Genomic DNA, 26,653 nt, shown 5'->3' with positions numbered 1-26,653 from the left:
TGTCGTCGTCCACGAGTGGATCCGCCTTGTTCGACACGCTCAAGAAGCATAGAGGCACAGAGGCACAAGCTCAGGCCCACCTTCGCTCGCCGAGCTACCCATCTCAACAGCCCCGTACGTTGCTTATCTCGTACACAACCCGTCTTTCCCTTTCATCAAGTCGTTAACAGCGGCCCCGTAAGGGGTAGCTAGGCTAGTCGCCACGACGTGATGTGTGAATTCCCGTTTCATCGCCGGTCATTGCACGCGACGGAAACAGGGCTCATACAAAGCTTAGTTGACCCGAGCATACCCACTACCCCTGCGCCCATTGAGCGTCCTCGGAGTTCTACTAAAGAAGTCCCCGCCCGTGTACGACCCCTTCACTTGTCATAGACCCCCCATGTCCGCAGTGAGACCAGCCAGCTAACGATGAGTATTCTAGCATCCTCGCGTAGAACGGCTGTCTCGCGAGAGCGAGCCGATGGAAACGTGGCGGTTCATGGAGGTCACAAGCACGGAGCCCCGTCCCCGCCGCTGTAGGGGCCCGTACAACCGATACCCCCCCATCGCCCCTCGCCCGGATTCCGACCAGGGAAACGGGAATCGGGCGGGCGTGCCGCGTCCGCTCTCGCTGTCACAGGTGCTCCGGAATCGAGCTCATCAGATTCGGCGTCTGACCTCGCGCGGGGAGAACGCGCCCAACCCGCCCAGCCCGTGGAGATACTGGTTCCAGAGCCGGGACAACGAGGGCGGTATGTTCCCTTACTACCTGCGTACACCCCTGGTGCCGGGAGCACGTGGCGCTGGCATGATGGGGAGGCCTACCCATAGCAAAAGGGCCGGTGCTAATGGTATGTCTGGCTATACCATCCGCGGATACCAGCCCCCAGCGGCAGTGATGGGCTCTGGCCCTGGCCGCAGCAGCATGTCCGTCCATCCCAGTTACATCGGGATGGACTACCCCGTCGCCGGCTGCACGCAGCCCGCCCATTTGGGCTTCGTCGATCCGCGAGCGGCCCCGATGGCATATGGCTCTCCCAGCAGCGGGTCTGACCTTGGCCTTGGCGACCTTGTCAAGAGCCCGAACGCCAGCATCGACGGGAACGACACCACAATGACTGCCGCCCCTGATATTTATGACCCTGTCTACTATCGTCCCTGGTATCAAGCGGGACCATACGTCCTTAAAACTAGTTTCTGGCCTGACCACCCTCCCTTTCCCCCGTCGAGCAGCGGCACCCGCAACGCTTCACCGAGGCCAGTCAGTCACCGCGCTGGCTTCGACGAGCAGCAAGACGCAAGCATAGCAGCATGCCGGGTGAGCCGACCGACTGTTCCTGAGCAACTATACCGCGAGTTGCTGTCGCGCCCTCTTTTCTTCAACAACTCGGCGCCAGCTCAGGTTGGCAATACGTTCTCCGAGCCTATGAAGTTGGACTCACATCCCTCGCCAAACATCCAGAAGACCAACCAGCAGAATCAGCACGTTGACTGTGGCGCTTCATCGGATGCCAAAACACACGCCGTGTACATCAAAACGGAATCCGATCCTGGTGACAACCCTAGCGCCGCCATGTCAGATCACGGCCCAGAGCACCCCGAGCAAAGCCAGCCGCGGCAGCAGCAGAAAGATCTCGACCACCAGCACCAGCACCGTCAGCAGCATCAGCATAGTCATCAGCAGGAGCACGAGCAGGAGCACCAGCACCAGCACCAGCACCAGGGCCGTCACCTTCACCATCAGCACGAGGACCACAGTCAATACCACAAGTGGTCGGGCCTCTGGGACGCACCGCCAGATAGTCAACACATCCACCAACACCACGACGCCGAGTTCGGGGGGGACCTCGATTACAACAACCTGCATGGGGACATCTGGATCCCCCCCAAGGTCGAGGACCCCGCTACGCTTCTCCCTTCCGTCGAGCTCAACATGGACGTCGACTGCCTCCACTTCGCCGGCCTCACAACAGAAGATGATGGACAACGACTGCCTCATGTAGACCCGGCCGTTCTCGGGGAGGATTATTCTTACCCAGAACAACCGGACGGCCTGCCTGCGCCCGACATAGAAGCGCGCCTGCCGTTCGGGGGTGCGTCGCCTTGCCGCTGATGGACAGGCCTTTCAGGCGGCAAGGCGATCATCACCACCCGCCCATCTGGTCCTCCGATGATGCCTGCTTCCACCGCAGCAGTTCCTCTCCGTTCTCAGTGGTCGCCAGCTTTTTGAGATCATCACGGTTGACACGCAATGTTTGGTTGTGGTTGTTGTGTGAATCGGTATTGAGATTGGCGGGCCAATGTTGTTGTCGCCGGCAAGGAAAAAAGAAAAGAAAAAAAGGTCAAAAGATGAAAAAGACCAAAAAAAAAAAGAAAAAAAAAGAAAAAAAAAAGAAAAAAAAAAAGAAAAAAAAATAGAAAAAAAAGAAAAAAAAAGAAAAAAAGAAAAATAAGAAAGAAAGAAAAGAAAAAAAGAAGAAGAAGAAGACGAGGAGGAGGAAGAAGCAAAGGGGATGCAACTCGGAACTCTGGATGTCGCCCAAGGAAATCGACAACATCTGGCTTTTCCGGTTTCTCTCACAAGCATCTCGGCCACTTCGCGAGGGAGTTTCATCTCTCTCCAGACATAGCCAGACTGCTAGCACCTGATCATGCCACAAAGAGGCGGCAACAGATCTCTCTCTCTCTGCCCCCCGGCTCGACGCTCACCAGGCTCTCAGTGTGTGTGTGTGTGTGTGTGTCGAAACCAGGGCTGACATGGACCACGATGTCGAGCAAAACTGAAGATTGCCGGATTGAGTGCTCTCCCGCTTCTTCTTTTTTTCCCTTTCCAGCTTTTCCTTTTGTTCTTTTCCTATCTAAAAAGTTACCCTTTTCCTACTTCATTTTCTCAGATTCATTCTCTGTCAGTTTGTTCGTGTCTGGTGTATGTATAAAACCGTATTTTTTTGGTGCTTTTCTCTACTCGAGGAGGGGCGGTGGGTTTTTCGTCCAGGCCTCACACTCAATATTGGATAATTTGGATTGAGGTCAAGGTTTTTCCCCGGCGCATTATTCTTCGAGGAGGGTGTTGTATTGTTGAGTATTGTACATACAGTAGGAATGTTTCGTCACTTAGTTTAGGTGTAGTAGCTCACAATTGTTCAGTGGGTTTACACACAAATACACAACCCCCCGGGCACGTGAAGCATGAGTGACACAACACAGGAAAGGTTCACTGCATTCATGAAGGTGTAGTACTCCGTAGGTTGGCACAAGATCCAGGATTCAGGTAACTAGGTGCATGATCCTTGCTGTTGGTGTAGAGTCGTTCGTGTATGCTTCCCTCATCACCCACTCTGTCCTTATAAGGTATGAAGCATCTTCTACCTTCCTCCTTCTTATTCTACGTCAACTCGGCAAAGACAAATGAGATCAAAGAAATACTAGCTTTCCCCCCTGAGCAAGCCAACCAGGTGGATGCTTTTACAACCCCTCAATGCCCTAAATCATCATCCATTTCTCCTTGTCCATCTTATTAGGTAGAGACCCACAGATGATGCGGGTAAAGCTTAAGGTGGTAATACAACAGGGGCATAGACCGGACGGCGCCGCCCATCATCAATCCTACACTGGCCCCCCCTGGTCAGGAAGCCAAAGTTGGGACCATTCATAACTCGTCCACCTTGGCACTGGCCTCCTTCTTTTCGCTCGCCGGTTTCGCCACCTTCTCCTCGGCCTCCTTCTCGCCTTCGACACTCTGTTTGGGCTCCGCGATCTGCTCGTCCGCAACCACATTCTTGGCCGTTTCCCGGTCGACACCTGCGAGCGTTCGAGTCAGTAAATGTCACTTTCCCAAAACAGGCCTTGAAGAGTGGGACGCAAATGAAGACTTACCTTCGACGTCCGGGTGTGGCGGTGCGACACCCGCCGCGGCCTGCTCCTGCTCCTGCGGGACCTCGACACCAGAGGGGAGCAAGATTTCATTGCCGTCGGCGTCAATGACGCGCGTGCGTGTCTCGTAGCGTGTCTTGAACTCGACCTTGCCCTCAAGCGCCTTGACCTGCTCCTCGTTCAGCAGGTTGCCGTCCTGGTCGCGGTACTCGATGCGCTCCTCAGTGCGGAGCAGCTTCTGGTTGGCTGGCACCTCAGGCGCGCCCGAGACATGGGGCTTATCCTCCTGCGCCTGGGCCTGTTTAACATCTCCAATAGGGATCTGGCCAATCTCGCCACCAGCTACAGCGGGCTGCCCCTTCGGAGCGTTCACAGACTGTTGAGAAGTCTTAGCAGCCGCCAGAGTTGACGTCTGAGAAGAGTATGCCTCGTACTATGCAGACAAACGCGATGTTAGTATCGACATCTTGTGACAGTTGCAGAGCGTGTAAGCATGAATGTCTATGGTCATAATCATAACACGTGACTGGTGATGTTGCCCCATCTCAAATCGTTGCCACCCATGACCAAAACCCCAGAATTTTCGTGTATAGCACGTCATATCTTATCATCAACCCCTCTGGGGCAACTTCCTCTCTGGGACCACACCATTAGGAAGACCACTTACACTGTCCAAGAAGGTGTTGCAGTCCCAGTCCCAGGTGTTGAAGAGCTTGACACGGTTGCACTCGGCCTTCGTCCAGGGGTTTCCGTACGCAAGAGGAGAGAGCAGAGTGAAAGCGACCATCGACAGGGCGAGGAAGCCAACAGCACCCGCCTTGCCGATGATAGGATTCTCTCTCAGGCCGACGCCAGGGATACGCGCCATAACAAAGTCGTAGATTTGGCAGAACGCAATGATGCCGAAGTAGAGGGCGGGGAAGTAGTGGTGCAGGAAGAGTTGGCGCTGCATGAGGTAGAAAGGGAAGTAGTGAAGCGCCCAGCCCAGTACCGAGGTGCCGATCTCATAGTCGAACCGCTTGAAGACCGTATTCGAGTAGTCGTTGCAGCTACGCTGCCACCGGAGCACCGCAATGCCCTTGAACAGGACATAGATGACGACAGCCGCAGTGGCGCTCCACCAGATGATCGGGTTGCCGATCAGATAAATCTGGCGATGGTCTCTTCCCCAGAAGTTGATGCCGCGCCGCAGGATAGGCCATGAAGGCGGGCGGGAGTCCCAGGCATGCGACTCGACGAGGCCGGCATTTGTCTTCCACATGACCTTCTGGAGCTCCCAGAACTTGCCAAAGAAGCCCGGGTTAGCGTAATTGACCTTCTCGGCCTCCGGACCGAGCTTGGGGTGGTCGTTGGACTCGATGTACCACAAGCTGTTGGGAAGAGTACCGCCCCGGGCGCAGGTGACCTCTTGTTGCTCCGAGGCCCAGTCGGGTAGCTTGACTTTGTGCGAGAACAGCACGCACCCAGTCATGACATGGACAAGCCTGAACTTGGTGTCGATTGTGCGGAGGCGCTCCTGGGCAACTCCGCTCTTGGACTTCTTCTTAACAATCTCGACGCGGAAGAAGTCGTTGGCATCTCCGTCAAAGCCCTCATAGCCGTAGGCCGAGACCTCGTTCTGCCAGTCTGCTTCCGTGATGGGCGGGCGCACATCGTGGGAGTGGAGACGGCGGTGAGTGGCGAGGTGATAGAGGCGGATAATGGCACCGTCCTTGATATAAGGGGTCTCAGGGATGTTGTACCATGCGTTCGTGCCATTGATAGGCTGGCCGTTGAGATCCAGGGGCTGGGTCTGGTTCTCAAGCAGCCACAGGTTGTTGTCGTCCTTGTGGGGATAGAGGGTGATTTGCTGCTGCTTGGAACCCGTCGGATACATCAGGGGGTGCGAGTGGAGGTAGCCGCCTTGTGTGTTCACGTGCCTGATGCTGACCCGGCTGCCCATAAGGATATCGGCGGGAACGTCCTGCATGCCCTTGGAATTCAGAGTCGACTGGAATTCGGAGCTCATGAAGCCATCGCCGTCGCCAGGATTGACCAGGCAAAGGAAGTGGATGCCGAACATGGCCATGTAGAAGGTAAGAGGGATAATAATGAGGCAGAAGACGCGGGCCATGAAGTGTTTCGTGAATATCCTCTGCACATTCATTTGTTAGCCTCCTGTAAGCCAGTCAAATGGAAGCGGGAACCGTACCATGGTGACGTTCTTGTAGTCCCCGAGCAAAACCCAGAGGTGGACCAGAGTGATGGCGCCGACCCACGCGATGGTGAACAGCCCAACCCACTTGATGCTGACGGTCATCCCCAGTCCAAGACCAGTCATGGCGAGCCAGAACCACCAGCTAAGCCCGAAAGCCCGGGAGGGGCCAAGTTCTTGTTGATTGCTGAAGTTTGTAAAAGCAAGAGCAGTAAAGGCAGTGGCGATCATCAGTGGAGAGTCGAGCAGAATCAAACGAGCCTGAGTGAGCAGTCCATTCTCTGTATGAGGGTCAGCGATATGTTTGCCGAGGGACCGGAGGGCAGACAAACCGAAGATTATGGCACCAGCACCCATGATCGCAGTGGAAGTGCGGCATCCCGCAGCCTTCAAGGTCAGGAACATAGTCGGGGCGAGCAGAATGCCGCAGATGGCCGGGAACATGCGCATAGCAACATATGGGACACCCGGCTCGAGGTAGTCTTTGCCGATCTCCTTGAAGTCAAAGTTTCCATCAAATCCAGCGAGCCAGCCGAAAAGCGTGATCATGAGTTTTGCGAGCGGGGGGTGTACGTCCATGAAGAACCGGCCTTTGATGTACTTGGAAGCGAAGCCGCCAAAGCTGTTGCAGTGCTGTCGTCAGTCTCAGATATTCTCAACAAGGACTAGGCACCGGTAGTCAACGTACTGGACCTCATCGAAGACGACGCTGGTAGGCTGGTAGATGCGGAACAAGCGGACAATAGCAGCGAACACGGTTATCCCAAGCACGAGTTGGAAATCTGAGCCGGGCAGGAGGAAGACGTCATTGTCCTCGACACCCTCAGAAGAGTAGTCGTCCTTGCGCTTCGTCGCCTTTGACGTTGGTTTCTCGGCCAATTTGGAAGCCGGCGGAGGAGATGCCTGCGTGGCCGCCGGCTTGGAGCTCGCCGATCGAGCCATGGTTTTGGTCCCGGGCAGCGTTTCGAAACAATGGGAGCGCGATGAACAGGATCTTTGGATTTCAGAGTTTAAAGCGTGTTCCGGGATCGTGCGGCACTCTCAGCCACAAGCACGTCGATCATAAAACGGGGTTAACGAGAGTCGAGAATGGGCAAGCTGCAATTACAAGGCTACCATGTGATTCCAGACGAAAAAGCGGCCGAAGACCAAACGACGACCGCAAAGGAAAAACAATTGGCAGCCGAGAAGAAGAGGGAGAAACAGGAAGGCTTGCCGGTCTCGCAGTCCTGGCTTCAACCTCGTGGAGAGCTGACGACGAAGCTGAAAGGGGGTTGCAGTCGAAGCTCGCGTTGACAGCCCGTAAATTGATCGGGCTTAAGTGGCCTCAACCCTTGTCCTCCCTGCTGATTTTCCCGTCTGATTGGCTGGACTGCACCTAGCGCGGCCCACTTCACGATCCAGAGCCTGCGCAAGACTTGATTACGAGCGGTAAGCTTTCAAGGTTGCGGCTGTAATTTTGACAAGATGTTTACTCCGAATCTACGGTCCGCATAACTGGTACCTGTAGTAACTCGGGACCCTAGGTATCCAAGCTGATGGTCAGAGGCCAAACCGAACAATCTGTGTGATTATTCGGAACTAGGAATGAGACCCAGGTGCGATAGGTATTGCAGAGGACCCAGTATCAGACCACGGAAAGATTCTGGAACAAAAGTTCCATGTGACAGCGGGTCGGTAAGTTACCTACTAGTATCCACTCTACCTAACGCAGATCAGAATGCACGGACCATTGCGAAACAGCCTCTTGAAAACGCGACAAGGACTTCAACAAGGCTGCCGATGACCGCGAAATAACCAATCCACACTCAACACCGAAACCATAACCTACGACAAAACCATCAACACGGCCGTCATGACTACTGCGATGACGAACGGTGATGCAGCTGCTGCAGCCGCAGCTGCAGCAGCGCTCGAGAACCTCAAGCCGCCACCCGGCGTCATCATCCCGCCGCCGGGCGAGATTCGCGAGGCGATCGAGAAAACAGCCGGCTACGTGATGCGCGGCGGCATCGGTCTCGAGCAGCGCATCCGTGACAATCATGGAAAAAATCCCAAGTTCAGCTTTCTGATGTCGAGCTCGGACCCATACAACGCCTACTACGAATGGCGCAAGCAAGAGATCAAGTCTGGGAGAGGAACTGCGGTATCGGCTGGCCGTGTCGGCGAGGCGCCTGCAGCGCCGGCCCAGGCGAAGCCCGCGGGCCCGCCGAAGCCTCCCGATTTTCAGTTTTCAGCCCGTATGCCACGTATGAGCCAGAAAGACTTGGAGATCGTCCGACTAACTGCCTTGTTCGTCGCAAAGAATGGGCGCCCCTTCATGACACAGCTTGCCCAGCGTGAGGCAAGCAACCCCCAATTCCAGTTTCTCATTCCCAATCACACATTTCACAACTTCTTTCAGAGCCTGGTCGACCAATATTCGATTCTGCTGCGCGAGAGCGGGGTCAATGGCGAGGGAACCAAGGCCCAACAGGAGCGTGTCGATGAGCTCCGTCAAAACGTTACCGACAAGTACAGGCTTCTGGTGCGCGCGAAGCAGAGGGCTGTGTACGCTAAGTGGCAGGAGGCCGAGAGGGCAAAGCAGGAGGAGGAGGAGGCGAAGAAGAAGCTGGAGTTCGCGAGCATCGACTGGAACGACTTCGTTGTGGTCGAGACCATCGTCTTTACTGAGGCAGACGACCAGGCAAACCTTCCGCATCCGACGACGCTTAACGATCTACAATACGCTTCGCTGGAGGAGAGAAACAAGGCGTCGGTCAGTTCCAGCCTCCGCATCGAGGAGGCCTTCCCGTTCGAGGATACAAGCTACAATGCGCATCCTCCACAAACGTACGGTGCGCAAGCGCCCGCCGTGCAGCCGCCTACATACCCAGCGACAAATACTCCACCGCCCCAGTCATACGGTGCTCCTGTGCCTCTTGCCGCACGTACGAGGCCCGCCGAGCAGGAGGCCGCGGAGGCACAGAGGACACAGGAGAGGGAAGATGAGCGAGCCCGCGTGCAGCAGGCGCAGGCGGACGCGCGGGGCGGTGCCACTCCTATGAAGATCAAGGAGAACTATGTCCCCCGCGCCGCGCAGAGAGCGGCCAACAAGTTCGGCACACAGACAGCCATGTGTCCGAATTGCAAACAACAAATACCGCTCAACGAGATGGACGATCATATGAGAAGTGAGTGTCCAGCTCCCAACGTTGTTGGTCCTTATTGAAAGATGGAGTGCTAACAAGCTGCAGTTGAATTGCTCGACCCGCGGTGGAAGGAGCAGAAAGCCAAGGCAGAGGCCAGATATGCTACAACCAATCTGTCGACAATAGATGTGGCCAACAACCTCAAGCGCCTGGCCAGCCAGAGAAGCGACGTCTTTGACACTACCACGGGACAGCCCGTGTCAGAGGAGGAGCTTGCCCGGAGGAAGAAAGTTGCGCTGCACGCGTTCGACGGCAATCCAGACGGCAAGAGCCAAGCACACATCAACCAGCTGCAGACGTTCAACCTTGACGAGCAGATCCGGGCAATCCATCAGAAGTTCGCCGACAAGAAGTGAGAGGTTTATCATATGCATTGGAGCTTCCTGTCGCTGCCCAAGGGAGAATAGAAGAGGTGGGCCAATGGACTTGGCAGCGCAGCGCTAGCAGAACCTCGCCGTCACAACCTAGAAGAAGGTGTGACGAGAGGGGTTGCGGTTCGGAGCATATACGTGGACCGTAGTGAGCCAAGGTGAGGATGCTGCCTCGTCAAATATCCTCGAGGCTCATACCGACTGGCCTCACAGCAACACTTGTACAACAAGACTCGGGATGCTCTTATGGGATATTTTTCGGCGATACAGAACGGAACTGGGTAGGCATGTACAGTAATGGTATGGGAATACAGTAGGGAGCTGCTTGCAAGGAACTACAATGCCAGCTGATGGAGTTACAACGCACACAATGTATTGTACAGTCCACCACAGTCCAATGTCATAATAAGTCACTCCTGGGTGCAGTGCCTCAAAGGAGAGAAAAGTACTGGTAGGTATGTACGAGCTTGATTCGGTTCGTATTCCTGACACGGCGGGGCCCAATTTGTGGTCATGCATCACCGACCCGCACAATGGGGAAGCTCCTCGAAGTGACGGAACACCCTTCCCCCCCCCCACATTTCGTGAAGCTTGGCTCGCAGACATCACCACCACTGTCTCAGGTCGTTCGTCATATGCTTTTGCCGCGAGCTCTCTCTGAGACACTTTCACGCGCCATCGCATTGGCATACCGACAGCCATCCAGCCCACGAGGCACAACGCATCAGCGCTTCTACAAGTGACCAAGAAACGAAAGGGAGGGGCAACTTCCAGGTAGAACCCCGCCAAGCGCATCAAACAACCACAACAAACAATGGCGTCGCAAACTGACAGTGCGAATCCTCCAACGACACCCGGCCCCGGCGCCGAGCCACAGCCGAAGTCGCGGTCGCAGTCGCCGACCTCACCTACAGCGACGACCACAGCCGCGGCCGCGGCCGCGGCCGCGGCCCGCCTGCACCGGCCGATCCTCCAGTCGCTGCCGGAAACGAGACAGCAGTCCTTCGACGAGATCTACGGCCCGCCCGAGAACTTCCTGGAGATCGAGGTGCGCGACCCGCAGACGCACGGCATCGGGCGGCACATGTACACCGACTACGAGATCGTGTGCCGCACCAACATCCCCGCCTTCAAGCTGCGGCAGTCGTCGGTGCGGCGGCGCTACTCGGACTTTGAGTACTTCCGCGACATCCTCGAGCGCGAGAGCGCCCGCGTGACCATCCCCCCGCTGCCCGGCAAAGTGTTCACGAACCGGTTCAGCGACGACGTGATCGAGGGCCGCCGCGCCGGGCTGGAGAAGTTCCTCAAGATCGTCGTGGGACACCCGCTGCTGCAGACGGGGAGCAAGGTCCTGGCGGCTTTTGTGCAGGGTGAGTAACTACTACTAGTAGTAGTACCTTACCTACCCCAACCTACCTTACCTATGCGCCCTTATGCATTGGAAACGAAGAGGGAAAAGGGAGAAGAGGCTGACATGGATGGATGCTCCTTCTAGATCCAAACTGGGACCGCAACGCCTGGTGACGTCCCTGGAAACAGCCCGCTCGATCCTCGCCGCCCGCACCTCTCTCCTTCCCGAGGTTGAGGATCTTTGCCGCGGCCAGAAGCACCAAGGACGATGATACCGACCGGCGTATTGATCGCGGATCCGGGGAAGGACAACAACCGCCACAACAACAACAGCAGCAGCAACCAAGACATAATATAACAAGGTCGAAGCCACGCAAAACACCGCGGAAACTGCGGAAACGGCCGCCCCGAGACTGGTGTGAAGCGCACAAGTTAGGACACGACGATTAAGAGGGATTTGTTTAAGCGAGGGAACGCATCTTTATGTTTTATAAGCCCAGTCATCAGGAGGGAGGAGAGACTGCATGCAGAGCGAAGAACTTGCCGGAACTCTCCAAGAGGGACACAGTCTGTGGATGTTCCTTACTCGGTACATGGGCTATGGAGATGGGGATTCGTGGAGCGAAACGCATGGCGGACTGGCGAGTCTGATAGCGCGCGTTTTTCCTTTTTCCCCTTCTGACCTCACCGCTTGCTTTCAATGATTTGGGCGTTGAGCAGTTCCAAGCGAGATATCCAGTTGTGTTTTACTAGTATCGTCTGTCGGAGGGCCTTCAGCATCGTGAAGGCAAGATTGGGAGAATTGAGGATATCGAAATCGAAACCCTCTAGCATTTGAACACGTATCACTTAACCGTGTTTCAGATGTTGGTGATGAGCTCAATCGGCTGGTCCTTCCGGAGTAGAGATGGATTCAGCCATCCAGCATCCCATTCAGCTCGAATGCACTTCCGACGTACATACAAGCCCCCATTCCAATTTCCGTTCACCAGAGACTCCCCGACTCTATGTCGTCCGTCTTCCTTCTCATCATACATGTACAGCACATAAGCGATCTTTCCACAAGATGAGATACACCGCGGGCCCCATCCAGACACTGCCAAATCGTACATACATCCCCGGGGCGAATGAGGCAACGTGTATCATCATCCCCCTTTTTTTTCCCCCACGTTCCTGGGTAAGCCTCCCGTTTTGACTTGTGACCCCCACATCCCAGAACTCCAATGCAGCCCCCTGAAAATGCCATAGCGAAAGTAAACAAATACAGTATGCCAAATGCCGACCCAACCGATCCGCTCTATGGTCCCCTTTTCTATAGGTGGTCTCCGAGATGGTACAGGACAGGAGGGTATCTGTCGACGATGAGAAAAGTTGGAGTAGGGTGTTATCGTCATATCCCCGCTCGATATGGCGAGCCGCCCAGATAACGTGGTCTGCTTGGGCCACGACGCTAGGTAGAATTATTCGGTGATGTAACAGGTGGATGTACAGTTGTTTCGAATCTGCCGTCGCCGGATTACGATGCTGAAGCTTGCACCCCTGGCTGGTGCTTGTTTTATGCCGTAGCACCGAGAAGGCGGAGGATGCTTTCGTACATGCCGAACATGATGGCCGCGCTAGGGACTGTCCGGAGCAGATGCGGGGTCATGCCGCCGTAGAGGCCGAGCATGCCCTCCTCTTTGAAGACCAGCTTGAAGCATTGGACGAGGCCGGTGTACTTGGGCCGGCCATCGGCCAGGGGTGCTTGCCGCAGACGGGTGCGGGCGACCTCGTGCGGATAGCTCACAACGGCCGCAACAAACTTGGCAAAGCCCGCAGCGCCAAACTTGCCCGTCCAGTCGACCGTGTGGTCCCACCAGTTCTTTGGCCTGCCGCTGAGTGCGAGGCGCTCCTCTCTCTTGACCAGCGCCCGCTTGATCTGCTCGTAGAGCATCCAATGCATGGTGGACTCCACCACGCCGAGGTAACTCGCACTCATGCCCTTGTACAGGCCACGAATGCCCTCGTCGCGCAGCACCTGGCGGATGCAGTCAATGCTGTTCCTGTACCGCCGCTTCGCGATGCTGCCGCTCTCTATAGCCATATTCTTGTCGAGCTGTAGGCGGGTCTTGACCATCCAGATGGGGTTTGTCGCGGTGCTGGTAACAATGCCGGCCACGGCGCCCGCGCTGAGGTGCACCCAGGCTGAGTCCTTGTCGACATTGAGGTACTCGCCGATGATGCGCTTGCCGTTGCCGTAGGTGTAGAAGTTGATTGAGCGGGCGGGGATGACGCCAACTAGGTTTGGGCCGAGGCCCTTGAAGAGCGCACGGGGCCCTTCCTGCCGGTAGACGGAGGCGAGAATGGAGGCAGTCTCGCCGAAGTGGAACGTGACGGCCCGGATCGGGTTCATGCCAGCATGCGCCGCTCTTGACGCCTTCAGCTGTGCTTGGTAGAAGTCGGACTGTAGTCTTGTCTTGAGGACATCAAGCGGAGCGGTCAGGGTCGCCGCCGTCATGCCGCCTATCCTAGTGGCAGAGAATGCAGCGTCAGCACCGCTGTGGACTGAGTCTGTCTCGGCGTGACCACAAGCTTACCCGCCGGCCACCATGTGCGCCCATGACATCGCGAAGGGTGTTGCCTTGGCGCGGTTTACTATCGGATCACCTTGCCGTGATTCGGGGTTGATATCGCCCGTCTCACGGGACTGTGTGAGCGGAGCATCGCCGTGCGATGCCCTCTTCTCGGGGCCACCAGGCATCGAGGACCTGGCGGCAGAAGCTGAAGCCATGGTGAAGGGCTTCCCCGGTTCTTCGACGAACAGCTAATCGTCGCAGAACTGCCTGTCGGCGGGACCTGGAGAGAAGTAAAGTGGTTCTTGTCACTTTCAAGTCCTCCGATTAAAATATCTGCATCGCCATAGGACAATGGAGGAGCAGGGTCGGTGATGGGAGAACAATCGCAAAAGAAAGCGAACAATCGGGATCGATATCGCGATAAGGCGACGGCGTTCAACATTTTTTTCCTGGGCAGGGAAACACGGCCATTGGCTTGCGGCGGCTAATCCCCGGCTATTCAGTAGCCGATGATGCACGTCATAGCGCCGCCTGTGAGGCTCTTCATGTGAGAGCCAAAAGAGTCAGACCGATGCTGTGGCAACCAATCACCAAGTCTACCCCGGGTGTGCATGAGGGCATAGAGATTACCCACTTCCTCTGAGAGAAGAGGTAGTCTCGGATCCCATCAGGTAGCTATGTAGTGTAATACCGTGTTGTCTAAGGAGCTGATTAGCTAAGGTGGTTGTGATACCAAGCTTGCCAGTGTTATTCTGTTTGCTTACTGTTTACTAACCCCAAAAAGGGGCACAAAGGGGTGAGATATGCTGTTGCAGTTTTGAGTGAACTAAACGCAAGGCAGAGCAGATCACAGCAGAAGATACATATCAAAGCAAATATGGTCACCATATATCACAGCCGAGAGATTTGAGATCTGGTAAAAGATGATGTCTGACTTCCTTGTCGCTGAAGAGAGAGAGAGCGAAGTCAATAAGGAAATAACTCGAGGCCCATCAACAACCATTACCGGCCTCACCTTCCGCCACTGAGACGATTTATCAACCTTAACGCCTTCCAGGTCCCTTTCTTTTGGGTATCTATCTGTCGTCGTCCGCGCAAAATACTGCCGTGCAAAGCAAAACGCAACGCAGAATTGGTGGTACTTTTTTTTGTTGGGTTTGTTGGTTTTGCCTTTTTTTGGTGTTTGTTCTTTTCTTGGTGGCCCTGGCGGGCGCAAATGGCTTACTGACTACCAGATCCTTGGAAATCACAAGGGATGGCATATCAAGGCGGTGACTGTTGGCTACCGGCAGCCCCAGTCTGCCCCAGTCTGCCTACTGCAGCAGTCCTATGCCCATGCCGTGCCTGTGCCATGCCGTAACGAAAACGAAGGAAAGTGAACGAGCCTTGCACCAGAACGAGAAGGGAAACAAAAGGCGGCTGCACACTTGTGGGTGTGTGCCAAGCCATGCTGATCCCTCTTGAGATGAGCAAGCCGAATAAAGCCCAAAGTCGCAAGATAGAAGTTCAGATCGCGGTGACTTCAGACCGCACCTCCACGGACTCCCTCAAGATGGGATCGCGATGCCTGACCAGGGGCCGTGATTGGCCCGCGGGATCAAAAGGAAAGAAAAAGAAAGATCTTGACGATGAGATCGCATGAAGAACATGGGATCGCGACGCGCCGAGCCGTAGATCGTGATCTGATCTTTTCTAAGAATGTGCAAAAAACAAAGAAAAGTGTATAGAAGACTGCCAACCTCGGTGAGTTGTCCGAGACATGCAGTGCTTCTTCTCAGACACCTTAGTTCGACGCATCCTTGGGCCCAGCGGGAGGGAAGACCCGGCGGAGGGTCTGCTTCAGAACCTGGAGCTCGTGGCGAGCAACTTGGCGCAAGGTGAGGCTGCCGAGGGCATCACCAGCCGACAGGCCAAGCTCGTACCAGATATAACCGAAGTACAGGGAGGTGTGGTAGCCGGTACGCTGGATCTCGGCAAGCTCGGTGTCCGACTTGGTGTGGATGTAGCGGGTCGTCTCGTTGCGGATGGCGGCGATGTACCACTCCAGGACATCGTCGGGCGTGCCGGGCTTGGGGCAGAGCGCATGCAGGTGAACCCAACCCTCGGCGAAGCGAGGCTGGTTGAACATGCGGACGCGGTCGTGGTCCCACTCCGCGAGCGCCGCGATGTTGTCCTTCTGCACGACCGAGAAACCGGGGCAGAGCATGGCGGCCAGGACCAGACGTTTCAGCAGCTGTTCGTTGATCATGGCCTCCTGCATGCGATTTCCGCGCAGCAGGGCCTGCTTCAGGAACACGATGAGCTTGACAGTGGCTTCGTAGATGGAGTGGCGCTGGCGGAGCGTGATGTGGTCCGTCATGTACCAGGGCAGCTTCTTGATCGTGGAGATCATGCACTCATAAGGGCGCTGCGGGCAGTCCTTGGAGTAGGGAGACTGTCAGAAATGCACGGTTAGCACTAGAATAAAACGCATGGTTGGCTTTTTGTTAAGGAGACAGGGTACTCACACGCGAAGGTATCTCAACATGCTTGACCACCATGATCATCTCCTCGTCGGTAACAAAGCCCTTGAAGGTCTTCCACGGCTCGCCCTTAACAGGCGCGTGAATGATGGGCTTGGCGCCCTCCCAGGCCACACCGGAAGCGAGAGGGAACAAGTCGTGCATGAGGGCAGCCTGGCTGGACAGCAGCACCTCGACAGGGCGGTCGCCCAGGCGGTTGGGCCGGCCCTTCTGAGTGTTCTCCCTGAAACGCTCGACAGCCTTGACGGCATCGGACACAGCCATGAACTCCACATAGCATTCCTGTGTCTTGGAGGAAACGCGCTCCATGATGATGTGCACAGGCTCCTCCTTGTCGTTCAGGATCCTCGAGTTTCGGCCGAGGAAGGCAATGATCTCAGCGCGCTTGGTGTTGAAGGGAATCTAGCAGAACATCTAGGTCAGTCGAAAATTCGTGGCAGGGCAGAGAAACAGCATGGAGTGGGACACACATTTCTGATTTTGATAACCCCGTATCCCACAGGCGCAGCCTGGGTTCCGCTCTCAATGAAGGGGAAGTTCTTGTCGCTCAGACCGACTTCCTGGCTTGGGAGACCCGTAGGGCCCTCAGTAAGCTTGGTAAGCTGCTCCGAACGAGGAACAAGGATGGCGCCGGGGGCTGGGACATAGAACGCCGGTTGCTGCATCAGGAGCAACTGATGGTTCTCCTCAGGAACCGAAGGGAGAACAAGCGTCTGGGAGAAAGTTGGAACCTTAGCACGTCTATTGGCAGTCGGGGACATGAAGGGGTCGGCATCCGACTCTGCAGTGCTGTAAGTGTTCTCGTGCCTCTTGGCCGTAGTGCCACGACCAAGGTTGAAAACCGGAGGGGGTTGCACATATACGGTATCCGAGCCGGTGCGCGGCGCGAAGTTGCGCGGCTCCGTCTGATTGTACTGATTGTAGACGATGCTCGATCCAGGAGTGGCCAGGTACTGGCTCGATTTCTTTGGCACATGGGAAGGCGTCATGTCCGGATTCATGTACGGGAGATTTGTGCCCAGGGCCGTTCCCTGAGCAATGCCGAATCCAGAGGTCGGGGTATTGTAGACAAGCCCGGCCGAGTTGTATTCCATCGTTGCATTGTTGGCCCAGGGGTGGCCCCTCTCGGTGGCGGACGGGGTGTACTGAACAGCACCGCCGTGGATATTCGGCGTAAGATTGACTTGGGCGTCCAAGCCCTGGGTGTGGTGTCCGAACCGCACTCTCTGGGGGGTAGGGCTCATCTGGGTGTAGGGGTTGGACTGTATACAGGTCAGTTACGCATCTTTAGTAATCACCTTACTCCAGAGCTTGTTACCGTCACGCCAGCCTGGGTCTGACCGGCTGTCTGGGTGAAATGGGTATTAGTAGTTCCAATGTGGTCGGATCCTGCATTCTGTCCGCGGCCCTCGTTGCCCGTCGTCGTCGTCTTTGTGCTCAGCTGACAAGAGCAATTAGCGACAAGCGGACGAGGGAAATAGGGGAACGTCGGGATGTTCTCGGGAACAGCACATACATGGTCGTCGACCGAAGCGTGGGTCTTCTGGGCGTACTCGGCATATCGTCCCGTACCGATGGGCGCAATCGTGTTGCGGCGACCCGATGTCGATGGCTTGCTGAAGGCAGTCGAGGACATGCTATTGCGCGAGCGGCTTTCTTGAGAGTGCGACTGGCCAGAAGACGCAGCACTGTTGGTCGGCGTGGGAGCGAAATGACCGCTGCCGCTGCCGTCGTCGAAATCGCGAAGCATGACACCACCACCACCAGTGTCCTCCTGGTCATCAAAGTCGGTGAAGTTGGAAAAAGCGTTCCTCGAGTACACAGCCATTTGATCGTTGCGCAGAGTCGGCGAATGCTCAGCCGCCCAGTTTCCGTTGTTGTTGGCCATGTTCGTCAGTCCAAACGGCGAGATGAGTGATTGAAATGGAAAGGCGGGCTCTAGGCAATTGAGAGTCAGTCAAATTCAAATTCGCAAAGCGAAAGGGGCGGGCAGAATCATGTAGGGGAAGGGGGAGCCCAACGTGAATCGCCTCGCGGTCGCTGCCCGTTCCACATCGTGGCTGCGCAGTGCGAAGCGTAGTACGACTTGTGTTGCAATTGAAACCGATAGAGTCTTGCGCGATGGTATCAATATTGAAAGCTGGCAATGCCAAAGAACCGGCGCCGGCGTCAGTTGGGCAGAGGAAGGGAATGACCAAGGCGTGGGTGAGTGGTGATTGAGGAGGAAGAGAAAGATTGGGAAGCTCGGCGTGAGCAAAGAGGAAGATATAAACCTCCAAGGCACCAGGGCAGTGCTTTTGGGACGAAAAGAAAGTGAACGGGCCAAGGCGTGACTGGGTGATGTTAATGAGAAAGATAGAGAGTGAGGGTTTGGGGTGCTCGGGTGAGCGAGTAGGAAGATGTTGACCCCCAACAAGCTGGGACTAGAGAGAGAAACTGAATGGGGAAGATCCGTGCCGTGAATGAAAGGGTGGGTGAAGACTGGTACAAGCACGTGGGAGGACTTTGAACCTGTGGAAAGGGGGCAGTGTAGAAGATGGATTCCTCCAAGGCAACTGTTAGATGCTGGGAAGGGCGTAGGTAAGACCAAGGCGTGCGTGATGTAGGGCACAAAGCAGGCGATGGCCGGTGAGTTGATTTTGCGGGAATGGAGAGGATGATAAGTGCCTTTGAGCCAGCTTTTGGAATGGCAAGGGAGGTAAAGGGCCAAGGTGTGCGCTATAGAGAAGAGTGACTGCTGGTCGATGGACAAGGGAACGTGGGAGCCTTTGATTTTAAGTGAGCCAAGGAAAGAGAGATGACCGTTGTGTGGAAGATTGATCTCTAAGGCAGGTGTTTGGGATGAACGCGGGGTGCTCGTGTGGCCGAAGGAGGAACGCTTTGACCAGCCCGGGTGGCGTAGGGAAGAATGGTTGCTCAGCATTGGAACAGGGCATGTGAGAGGATCTGCTTCTGTCGAGGAGAGACGAAAGGAGGAGCAAAGGTAGGGTGATGATACATACCTTCATGTCAAACAGGTTCCCTCCTGAAGACAGTCGTGATGAGGACAGGTAGTTGATGTAAACTACCAGGTGTAGGAAAGAGGCGTGAAGAAGAACTGGCTGCGGGAACAGGTCTGATATAGATCTCAGAAAGAGGGCCGGAGATGAGGCAGTCGTACATCGTAAGAGTGGTTATGGGACCTTGATTGTTGTATGTGGCTAGTGAATGAAACGAATAGCTGTGAATGCCTCGCACCTACAATACTACAACGGGGAATCAAGATTCGAGAATAGGACCGGGATGTACAATACCACTGTAAGTCGAAATAAGCTCAGCTTACGACCATCACTGGGATTGGAAGTGTTGCTTATCGAGCACAGGACTATTGTTGGAATCGCTCAATGAATAGGGTATGAAAGAAACACAATGGAAGTTGATGTGGTCGCCAAAAGAGGAGAATCGAGGCGCTGACAATCACCGCTCGGCCTTGGAATGAAAGGATGGGATGCCGCCAGTCCATGGGCTACGCCATGTTGATTGCAGGGCAGCATGGGGTCGGTGAGTCCCAGGGAGACGAAAAAGCCGGAACAAGACAATAGAGATGCTTTCCATGACGACAGAACTGGCTTTGACTTTTCAAGGGACAGAAGAGGAACAGGGAAGCAGCAAGGCGTCTCCCACAATAACTGCCTATCTTGAGCACTCTTGATGCCGTCCAACTTAGGTGGCAAGCCCTCTGTTCCCACAGGAAGAACGCCAGTGACACTGGTAGTTTAAGGAAGCTTGATTTATTTCTCAGAGGACTGGAAACGCGAAGCTCATACGAAGAGGGGATGACTGAAGTAGCTGAACTGTCCGCTCACAAGGCATCCAGGGGGTTTGGCGGAGGAACCAGCTCGTCGCACCTGAAGACCTGAAAAGGTTGGGGTAAATCGTAGATTGGGCTTATTATGTCGTCCAGCCTCTGCCGGGTCTTGAGGGCAGTTCTCCTGGGAATCAGAGAACAACGAAGGAGGCGGCCGGGTATGGTCACTGTCCTTCCCAGCACTGAAGATCACGAGCCAAGCATTCTGAAACCAGGGTCATGGATGCTCTTTTGTACTTTAGTCGTGAGGATTTCTGTATATGGCTCGCATGCGGCAGACGCCCCCCAATAAGCATCAGGCCAGTGCGTCGAGCGCGAATGGCCCCAAGTGCCGTTTGATTTTGATCCAAGGGCTTTTGCCACGAAGCTCGAGTCCATTGTGTTAACGCTGAGATAGCTTCGTGGACTTGGTAACGTAGAAACATTTCCTCCTGAAGCTGGAGGCATAAATTACGTTTCCGTTGCTTTGGAGGGCACTCCTCTCTCAGTCAAACTAGATGCAGGTCAGACGGATATTGGGGCCATGCTTGACAACGGGATGCCAGGTCTTACCGGTGTCAAGAATGACTCAGCTACAAAGCGAGCCCGTGCATTCAACTGGTGGCCGGAATGTTAGCCAGGGTCATAGGTAAGGACTGGCGGAGGAATGGCATACGAATAGCTTCATCTCTGAGATCTCCTTGTCTACCTCCTCCATGAACTGAATGATGAAGTCGACCAGCTTGTGCTTTAACATCTCCTCGGTGTGGAAGTTTGTGATCAGGAAGGAGATGTCGTATCCCTTGGACAATACATGTCAGTCTCCAGGAAAGCGTGAGGCGTCAGCAAGTGATCCAACCTTGATGGGCTTTCTCCGGAGAATGAAGAAGGACTCGGCACGCTGCGTCAAGAAGCGAGTGAACTTGTGGACCAGGATATGCTCAATTTCATCCGCCTGCTTGATCTTGATGCTGATGCGTATGCTGTTGATGCTGGGCTCAATGAGGACGCGCTCATTCTCGTTGCGCGCGATCGTTAGCGGTGTCAGCAACACCTCGGGTGATGTCCGCGCCTCGACCTCCGGAACATTGTGCCGCTCGGCAGTCTGAGATGCGAAGTTGGAGAGACAGAGGGCGGCTGTCAGGCTGCTACGAACAGCCTGCAGGTATGGGCGGAGCGATTGTGACTGCGTGGGAAGAAGACCGTCAGCGTGTGCTCGAGGATATATTGATTGTGTGAGCGTCTCACCATCGTGCCTGTGCAGAATGGCTTCCCCTGAGTCCAGCGATGGCCCAGCAGGTCGGTTGCCGATGCTGCTGTCGTCGTCTTGGGTCCAGCTTCGGGTACGGAGTACCTTGGCAGTCAAGCTGGCGGCGGAGCATGCGGGCAAGGGCGGGGCCAGGGTGCGGCGGCGGGTACCCACATTTAGGCTGCCTGGGTTCCACTCGTTCCCGCCGGGCGCGCCGCCCCATTCTTTCCGCTTCTACACACTGTACTGTACCTCAACCACATCCGCCACCAGGGACTTTCGAAACGCGAAATCGACGGGGGCAAAAGCATACGGCCTCTGGCGGAACTCGAGGATTTTCTTCTTCCTATCACTCACCTTTCGGTTTCATTAGCACTCCCCACAACGTCCCGGTCTCCTAATTCAAGATGTCAACCGTAAATGGTAAGGACCTGGCTTGTTTGACCCCTCCACCCCAGTGGGAAGCATGATCTCAGGACTGACCTAGCTGTACTTAGTCGTGATTAAACATCAAGGGAAAAAGTACGATGTCGAGGTCGACACGACACAGACCGGCGAGGTTCTCAAGTACCAGCTCTTCAGCCTGACCGGTGTCGAGCCTGAGCGACAGAAGATCCTGGTCAAGGGCGGCCAACTGAAAGATGACACCGACATGAGCAAGCTGGGCCTAAAGCCTGGCCAGGTCATTATGATGATGGGTACGCCGGGAGATGGCGGAGACGCCGTTGTGCGACCGACCGAGAAGATCAAGTTCCTCGAAGACATGACCGAAGCCGAAGCCGCACAGCAAGCCGGCGCGACCCCGGCAGGCTTGGTAAATCTAGGGAACACATGCTATCTCAACTCAACGCTACAGGCCTTGCGTTCCATCCCCGAGCTTCAGGAAGCTCTTGCAAAGCACGACAGCACGGCAACATCGGGGATCACCCAATTGGACATCACGAACCAGCTCAGAGACCTCTTCAAGGACATGTCGGAGACACAGGGTGGCATGTCGCCCTTCATTTTTCTGAATGCGCTGCGAGTGACCTTCCCTCAGTTCGCGGAGCGCTCGAAGAAAGGTCCGGGCTACGCTCAACAGGATGCCGAGGAAGCATGGTCGCAGATCGTGTCGCAGCTGAGGCAGAAGTTGAAGTGGGCGGACCCTAGCGAAGGCGAGACCGCCAGGGCCGTTTCCTTCGTTGACAAGTATATGGCTGGCGAGTTCTCCAGCACGCTCGAATGCGACGACCCGGCCGCCGGCGAGGGCGGCGAGCAAGCAACCTCCGCCAAGGAGCCGTTTCTCAAGCTCAACTGCCATATCGACAGTCAGACCGCCCATCTCAGAGACGGATTGGTCAACGGATTAACAGAGAAGATCGAGAAGAAGTCGGAGGTCCTGGGCAGGGATGTTATGTACACGAAGACGTCCAAGATCTCCCGGCTACCCAAGTATCTCACTGTCCACTTTGTGCGCTTCTTCTGGAAGCGCGACGTCCAGAAGAAAGCCAAGATCATGCGCAAGGTCACGTTTCCCCACGAGCTGGACGTGGTTGAATTTTGCACAGATGAGTTGAAAAAGGTTCTCGTCCCAGTCAGAGACAAGGTGCGCGAGGTGCGCAAGGAAGAGGAGGATGTTGAGCGGGCTCGCAAGCGGCGCAAGAGGAACCCGCTACTGGACGGCGACGTGCCCGGCGGGAAGGGAGAGGTCGCGAAGAAGAACGACAAGAAGCCCTCGACGTCCGGGGATGGCGATGTTGAGATGACCGAGACATTCAAGACGGATGCCGAGTGGGATGCGGAGAAGGCTGCGGCCCTCCTGGAGGCTAAGAAGGAGCTGAACGCCCTTATCGACCCGGAGCTCCGGAAAGATGACGGCGCCAATCAGTCAGGCCTTTATGAACTCCGGGCTGTCGTGACCCACCAGGGCGCCAGCGCGGACAGCGGCCATTATACCGCGTACGTCAAGAAGACTGGCCCTAAGGACCCCGTAACCGGCAAGGTCGGTGAGGAGGACGGTCTGTGGTGGTGGTTCAACGACGACAGGGTTACGGAGGTGACGGCTGACAAGATCGATGCCCTTGCGGGTGGCGGTGAGTCACACTCGGCCCTCATCCTCCTCTACAAGGCCATTCCTCTTCCTACTGCCGAAGGCCTGATGGAGTGAAATATTTGGTGTTTTTGGCTTTCCATGGAATATGGTTATCGGGGCGGCGCACCGAAACAAAGGGGGGCGGGATTCTGGTGAAAATGGCTCCCGGTAGACCGGTCACGAGGTTCTAGACAAACCATCCATGGGTTATCTGTGCGAAACAAGGGTGATTATTGCAGTGGAATGTCTGATATGCACCATAGCTCCCTTTGTCGCTGCTCGAGGCGACGAGCGGCTTGGTTGTTCAGGAGTGTTGTGGCTTGCGCGGGTCAGGCTGTCTGCCCCGGCTGTGCATGAGGTACCCTCAACCCTGCGATGCCCGAATCACCGAAACATGATCCTTGAATAAGGGCGATCTACCTCTGCCCCCATAACCATGATCCGTTTGCTCACCGGGCCGCTCGCTGGTACCTTGCGACAGGCAACGTCAGCGCGAGGCGCAGGCGAGGGGATGGCCAAATTGGTACAGGCGACCCCATCAGCCCCTTCGCCAGAATGCGCTATCTGCTCCCATCTACAGTCCCGCCGCCTCCGCCCTCGGGGGAGGCTTTGATTCGCGCCCTGACCTCGGCCAGCTTGGCCTCGATCTTCGCCTTCTGCCTCAACAGGTCTGCCTTGTGCTGCTCGAGCAGAGCCACTTTCTCTTCTAGCGTGGCCTCTTGCACCTTCTTCTTCTCCTATATGCGTTTCGGTGTGTGAGCGGGGTGAGAAATTACAAGAGTATGCAAGCCGGGGAGAGATGGGTGGGCGTACAGCTTTGTACTCCTGTTGCGCCTTGAGTCCGGCACCGTAGACGGTGCCTGTGATGACCACGGCGGCGAAGCTGACGGAGATGATCATGTATTTCCATTTTGGAAGTAAGCCGGCTTTTGGGCCTGTTGCAGCTGCCGCTGATGGTGACCCTCTGAGGTTTGCTGCCTGTCTGGCGGCGACTCTGGTGGCAGAGGCGGCGGTCTTTGCTGCCGCTCGTACTGCGGATGGTGATGGCGGCATGCTGCAGCGGGAACCTCACCCCCCTGACTAAGGTAAGGTACCTAGGTTCGCGAATCCCGCCCGCCTAAAGAGGATTTAGCGGGATGGATCACCCCTAGTATGGCGCCAAAGTAGGTGCAATCGCCGCCCTTTCCACTCGATTTCCTCCGTAGGCTTCCGGAATGTGATACAGAAAATAATAGAAGTATCTGTCCCCGCAGAACCTTTCGCGACGCTCCCAGTACTCCTAGGTCGTCTCAATCTCGCTGTTCTAGTTCCAGTTCGCTGTATCCTGCTACAATGGAATCCTTTGCCGTCGGCCCATCGTACTCGCCGTCGCCGAGCTTCCAATCCCGTGGGAACGTCGTTTGTGTACGGATTACGTACAGTACGGTAGCCGAAGATCTTGCGAGGCTTGGCATAACTACGGTATCCGTGCCGGGCCGTCGCCAGGCGAGCCAAAGTGCGGGCCTGCTCCGGATTCAGTTCTTACGTTGGGCGAATCAGAGTCTGTGAATCTGACCAAAATGGGGCCCCGCGTGTTCCTCCGGGGTCCACAAGCCGAAGGCGGGGCGTTTCTCCCCGTCCCGTCTTGGCCGTCTCGAGGTTCGCAATGCCAACGAGTTAACTGAATTGGTGGTGACAAAGCGACCTATGTCCTGAGTAATCGCCTTGCAGCGGTAGTCGATTTGTTTGATTAATGAGGCACAATCCACTAGCCTTACTTCGTATATACTTGATTATTGTAAGCCAAAATCCAAAGTTTGCGGGAGCTTGGTGTCTTGCGTTTCGTCATGCTCGCGGGATCGGCGGGCCATGTTCCAAGCTAGCGTTAGATGACGCTTGTTGAGATAAGCGAGTGAGCTCCTTGGTTTGCTTCTCTGTCGCCGTTCGTTCATCTGTTTCCTGTGGTAACTGCTGGGGAGAACGCCGGCGACGACGAGAGCAATACCTCAAACCAACGTGGACAGGCTTTCATAACGTAGGTATACGATAATCGTTTCGCAGTCCCTCCGCGGTCGCTCAGCCAGACCAATCTCAGTTATCACCAGTACAGCTCAGCCAAGGGCCCTCGGAAGCTTGAACTGACCTTCTTTCTCGCTCTCGCAGTGTTTCTTTTACCCCTGGTGTCTCCACTTCAGAAGTCCAACATAGTACGGACCTTCAACAACATGTCGTCTCCTCGTGTCTTCATTGTTCGTCATGGCGAAACCGAGTGGTCGCTCGACGGCCGTCATACAGGGTCGACCGACATTCCCCTGACGGCGAATGGTGAGAAACGGGTTCTGGCGACCGGCAAGGCGCTCGTCGGCAATGATCGTTTGATTGCGCCTAGCAAGCTGGCGCACATGTGAGTATTCATCTCAGTCCTCCGGGGCGGCTGTGGCTTTTCTTTCTCATTGGACTGTACTAGCCCGTCACTGACTCGGTACAGCTACGTCTCTCCGCGACGCCGGGCACAACGGACCCTGGAGCTCCTCAACCTGGTGCAAAGACATCAGCTACCATGGGAAGCTCACGGCGAACCATACTGCGAGCACCTGCAGTGCGGAGCCCAAGTTGAAGTCACGGAGGACATCCGGGAATGGGACTATGGCGACTATGAGGGCATTACCTCGCCTGAAATCAGAGAACTCCGGAAGCAGCAGGGCCTAGATCCCAACTGGGATATCTGGAGAGATGGCTGTCCGGGGGGAGAGTACGGTCCCTTTTTACATTGCCCCCAATAGCCGGGTCCGGGTTCAGTGGAACTAACCGTCTTCACATCACAGGAGCCCGTCTGATATCAACGAGCGACTTGACCGACTCATCAAAGAGATTCGAGAGAAGTGGCATGCTCCAGTCATGGATAAACCAACGGGACAGGGAGGCAATGGCGACGTGCTAATTGTAGCCCATGGCCATATCCTCCGGGCCTTTGCGCAGCGCTGGGCTGGCCAGTCCCTCCACGGCGGGCCATCTTTCTTACTTGAAGCAGGTGGCGTAGGTACTTTGAGGTGAGATCAAGGCAATCCCTTTCTTGCCTTCTAGCTCTCTACTTACCTCGGGTCTTTCGGCACTAGCTACGAACATCACAACATCAATGAACCCGCAATCCTCCTCGGCGGTGCCTTCGTTGTGGACCTTCCTGGTATGTTAACTCCCAGAATCAGGAGAGGCATCCTTTCGCTCATCCTTCGTTTCTTCCTTCATACTCGCTAACGACTTCCCTGAAGAGGTGAAAGACAGGGTGGCCCAATGACAGCTCTGTGTTCATATCAGAGCTCCCTGAGTCCGATTGACGGGATGTGGGATATCTTCAATGACCTACCACGCGGAGAACGCCTACTTTAACACCGAAACATTGGCATCATAGACCTATTATACGTTCTCAGCTGTTGAATCACCTAGAAGCTCAGACACCGCCATCTGTTCACTAGACAAGGTTTGACTTGAT

At 55.5% G+C, this 26,653-nt stretch overlaps 11 protein-coding genes across 11 annotated transcripts; 6 read left to right on the top strand and 5 right to left on the bottom strand.

The window, feature by feature from the left end:
* Positions 1-481: 481 nt before the first annotated feature.
* On the top strand, positions 482-1,729 carry B0T15DRAFT_499462 (uncharacterized protein; the record flags this gene model as incomplete). The annotated part of the gene is made up of 2 exons (XM_062867339.1): positions 482-734; positions 844-1,729. A coding segment is annotated over exon 2 (849 nt), but the record flags the coding sequence as incomplete, so codon positions are not given.
* A 974-nt stretch (positions 1,730-2,703) lies between these two features.
* On the top strand, positions 2,704-3,160 carry B0T15DRAFT_521658 (uncharacterized protein). The gene has a single exon (XM_062868574.1). It carries the CDS (start codon positions 2,750-2,752, stop codon positions 3,008-3,010), a length of 261 nt encoding a protein of 86 aa, XP_062727278.1. The 5' UTR covers positions 2,704-2,749; the 3' UTR covers positions 3,011-3,160.
* Positions 3,161-3,215: 55 nt separating this feature from the next.
* On the bottom strand, positions 3,216-7,333 carry B0T15DRAFT_521657 (glycosyltransferase family 39 protein). The gene is made up of 6 exons (XM_062868573.1): positions 6,738-7,333; positions 6,382-6,671; positions 6,047-6,330; positions 4,523-5,989; positions 3,859-4,288; positions 3,216-3,783 (listed from the first exon to the last, which is right to left on the bottom strand). Exons 1-6 carry the CDS (start codon positions 6,989-6,991, stop codon positions 3,632-3,634), a joined length of 2,877 nt encoding a protein of 958 aa, XP_062727277.1. The 5' UTR covers positions 6,992-7,333; the 3' UTR covers positions 3,216-3,631.
* Positions 7,334-7,502: 169 nt separating this feature from the next.
* B0T15DRAFT_409392 (Pre-mRNA splicing factor PRP21 like protein-domain-containing protein) lies at positions 7,503-10,030 on the top strand. The gene is made up of 2 exons (XM_062865351.1): positions 7,503-9,222; positions 9,286-10,030. The coding sequence occupies exons 1-2, from the start codon at positions 7,905-7,907 to the stop codon at positions 9,594-9,596; spliced, it is 1,629 nt and encodes a 542-aa protein (XP_062727276.1). The 5' UTR covers positions 7,503-7,904; the 3' UTR covers positions 9,597-10,030.
* Positions 10,031-10,043: 13 nt separating this feature from the next.
* Positions 10,044-11,135, top strand: B0T15DRAFT_549055 (Phox domain-containing protein; the record flags this gene model as incomplete). Its single annotated transcript, XM_062870208.1, has 2 exons — positions 10,044-10,981; positions 11,107-11,135. Exons 1-2 carry the CDS (start codon positions 10,426-10,428, stop codon positions 11,133-11,135), a joined length of 585 nt encoding a protein of 194 aa, XP_062727275.1. The 5' UTR covers positions 10,044-10,425.
* A 1,381-nt stretch (positions 11,136-12,516) lies between these two features.
* On the bottom strand, positions 12,517-13,701 carry B0T15DRAFT_387720 (mitochondrial carrier domain-containing protein; the record flags this gene model as incomplete). Its single annotated transcript, XM_062864403.1, has 2 exons — positions 12,517-13,468; positions 13,538-13,701. The coding sequence occupies 2 exons, from the start codon at positions 13,699-13,701 to the stop codon at positions 12,517-12,519; spliced, it is 1,116 nt and encodes a 371-aa protein (XP_062727274.1).
* Positions 13,702-15,299: 1,598 nt separating this feature from the next.
* B0T15DRAFT_490101 (uncharacterized protein) lies at positions 15,300-17,926 on the bottom strand (the record flags this gene model as incomplete). Its single annotated transcript, XM_062866653.1, has 5 exons — positions 15,300-15,950; positions 16,024-16,440; positions 16,509-17,300; positions 17,357-17,479; positions 17,555-17,926. 5 exons carry the CDS (start codon positions 17,924-17,926, stop codon positions 15,300-15,302), a joined length of 2,355 nt encoding a protein of 784 aa, XP_062727273.1.
* A 2,463-nt stretch (positions 17,927-20,389) lies between these two features.
* On the bottom strand, positions 20,390-21,115 carry B0T15DRAFT_482502 (ARP2/3 complex 20 kDa subunit; the record flags this gene model as incomplete). Its single annotated transcript, XM_062866109.1, has 4 exons — positions 20,390-20,482; positions 20,541-20,666; positions 20,724-21,050; positions 21,113-21,115. The coding sequence occupies 4 exons, from the start codon at positions 21,113-21,115 to the stop codon at positions 20,390-20,392; spliced, it is 549 nt and encodes a 182-aa protein (XP_062727272.1).
* Positions 21,116-21,520: 405 nt separating this feature from the next.
* On the top strand, positions 21,521-23,259 carry B0T15DRAFT_490099 (uncharacterized protein; the record flags this gene model as incomplete). The annotated part of the gene is made up of 2 exons (XM_062866652.1): positions 21,521-21,536; positions 21,611-23,259. The coding sequence occupies 2 exons, from the start codon at positions 21,521-21,523 to the stop codon at positions 23,257-23,259; spliced, it is 1,665 nt and encodes a 554-aa protein (XP_062727271.1).
* A 485-nt stretch (positions 23,260-23,744) lies between these two features.
* Positions 23,745-24,237, bottom strand: B0T15DRAFT_508044 (uncharacterized protein; the record flags this gene model as incomplete). The annotated part of the gene is made up of 2 exons (XM_062867687.1): positions 23,745-23,921; positions 23,998-24,237. The coding sequence occupies 2 exons, from the start codon at positions 24,235-24,237 to the stop codon at positions 23,745-23,747; spliced, it is 417 nt and encodes a 138-aa protein (XP_062727270.1).
* A 1,151-nt stretch (positions 24,238-25,388) lies between these two features.
* B0T15DRAFT_387846 (histidine phosphatase superfamily) lies at positions 25,389-26,418 on the top strand (the record flags this gene model as incomplete). The annotated part of the gene is made up of 4 exons (XM_062864408.1): positions 25,389-25,567; positions 25,652-25,915; positions 25,989-26,213; positions 26,280-26,418. 4 exons carry the CDS (start codon positions 25,389-25,391, stop codon positions 26,416-26,418), a joined length of 807 nt encoding a protein of 268 aa, XP_062727269.1.
* Between the last annotated feature and the right edge of the window lie 235 nt (positions 26,419-26,653).

Source organism: Chaetomium strumarium (genome assembly GCF_033439665.1).
Source record: "Chaetomium strumarium strain CBS 333.67 chromosome Unknown B0T15scaffold_1, whole genome shotgun sequence".
In the NCBI taxonomy this organism is placed as follows: domain Eukaryota; kingdom Fungi; phylum Ascomycota; class Sordariomycetes; order Sordariales; family Chaetomiaceae; genus Chaetomium; species Chaetomium strumarium.
The sequence above is the reverse complement of the archived record's forward strand: the minus strand, read 5'-3'. Positions and strand labels throughout refer to the sequence as shown.

Bases quoted from the DNA above. Each gene is read 5' to 3' on its own strand.
- B0T15DRAFT_521658 (XM_062868574.1), top strand. From the start codon at position 2,750: ATGTCGAGCAAAACTGAAGATTGCCGGATTGAGTGCTCTCCCGCTTCT.
- B0T15DRAFT_521657 (XM_062868573.1), bottom strand. From the start codon at position 6,991: ATGGCTCGATCGGCGAGCTCCAAGCCGGCGGCCACGCAGGCATCTCCT. The intron at 6,331-6,381 runs GTTTGTCTGCCC...ACCCTCATACAG, and splicing joins TGCTGGTGCCATAATCTTCG to AGAATGGACTGCTCACTCAG. The intron at 5,990-6,046 runs GTACGGTTCCCG...ATGAATGTGCAG, and splicing joins ACTACAAGAACGTCACCATG to AGGATATTCACGAAACACTT.
- B0T15DRAFT_409392 (XM_062865351.1), top strand. From the start codon at position 7,905: ATGACTACTGCGATGACGAACGGTGATGCAGCTGCTGCAGCCGCAGCT. The intron at 9,223-9,285 runs GTGAGTGTCCAG...AACAAGCTGCAG, and splicing joins GATGGACGATCATATGAGAA to TTGAATTGCTCGACCCGCGG.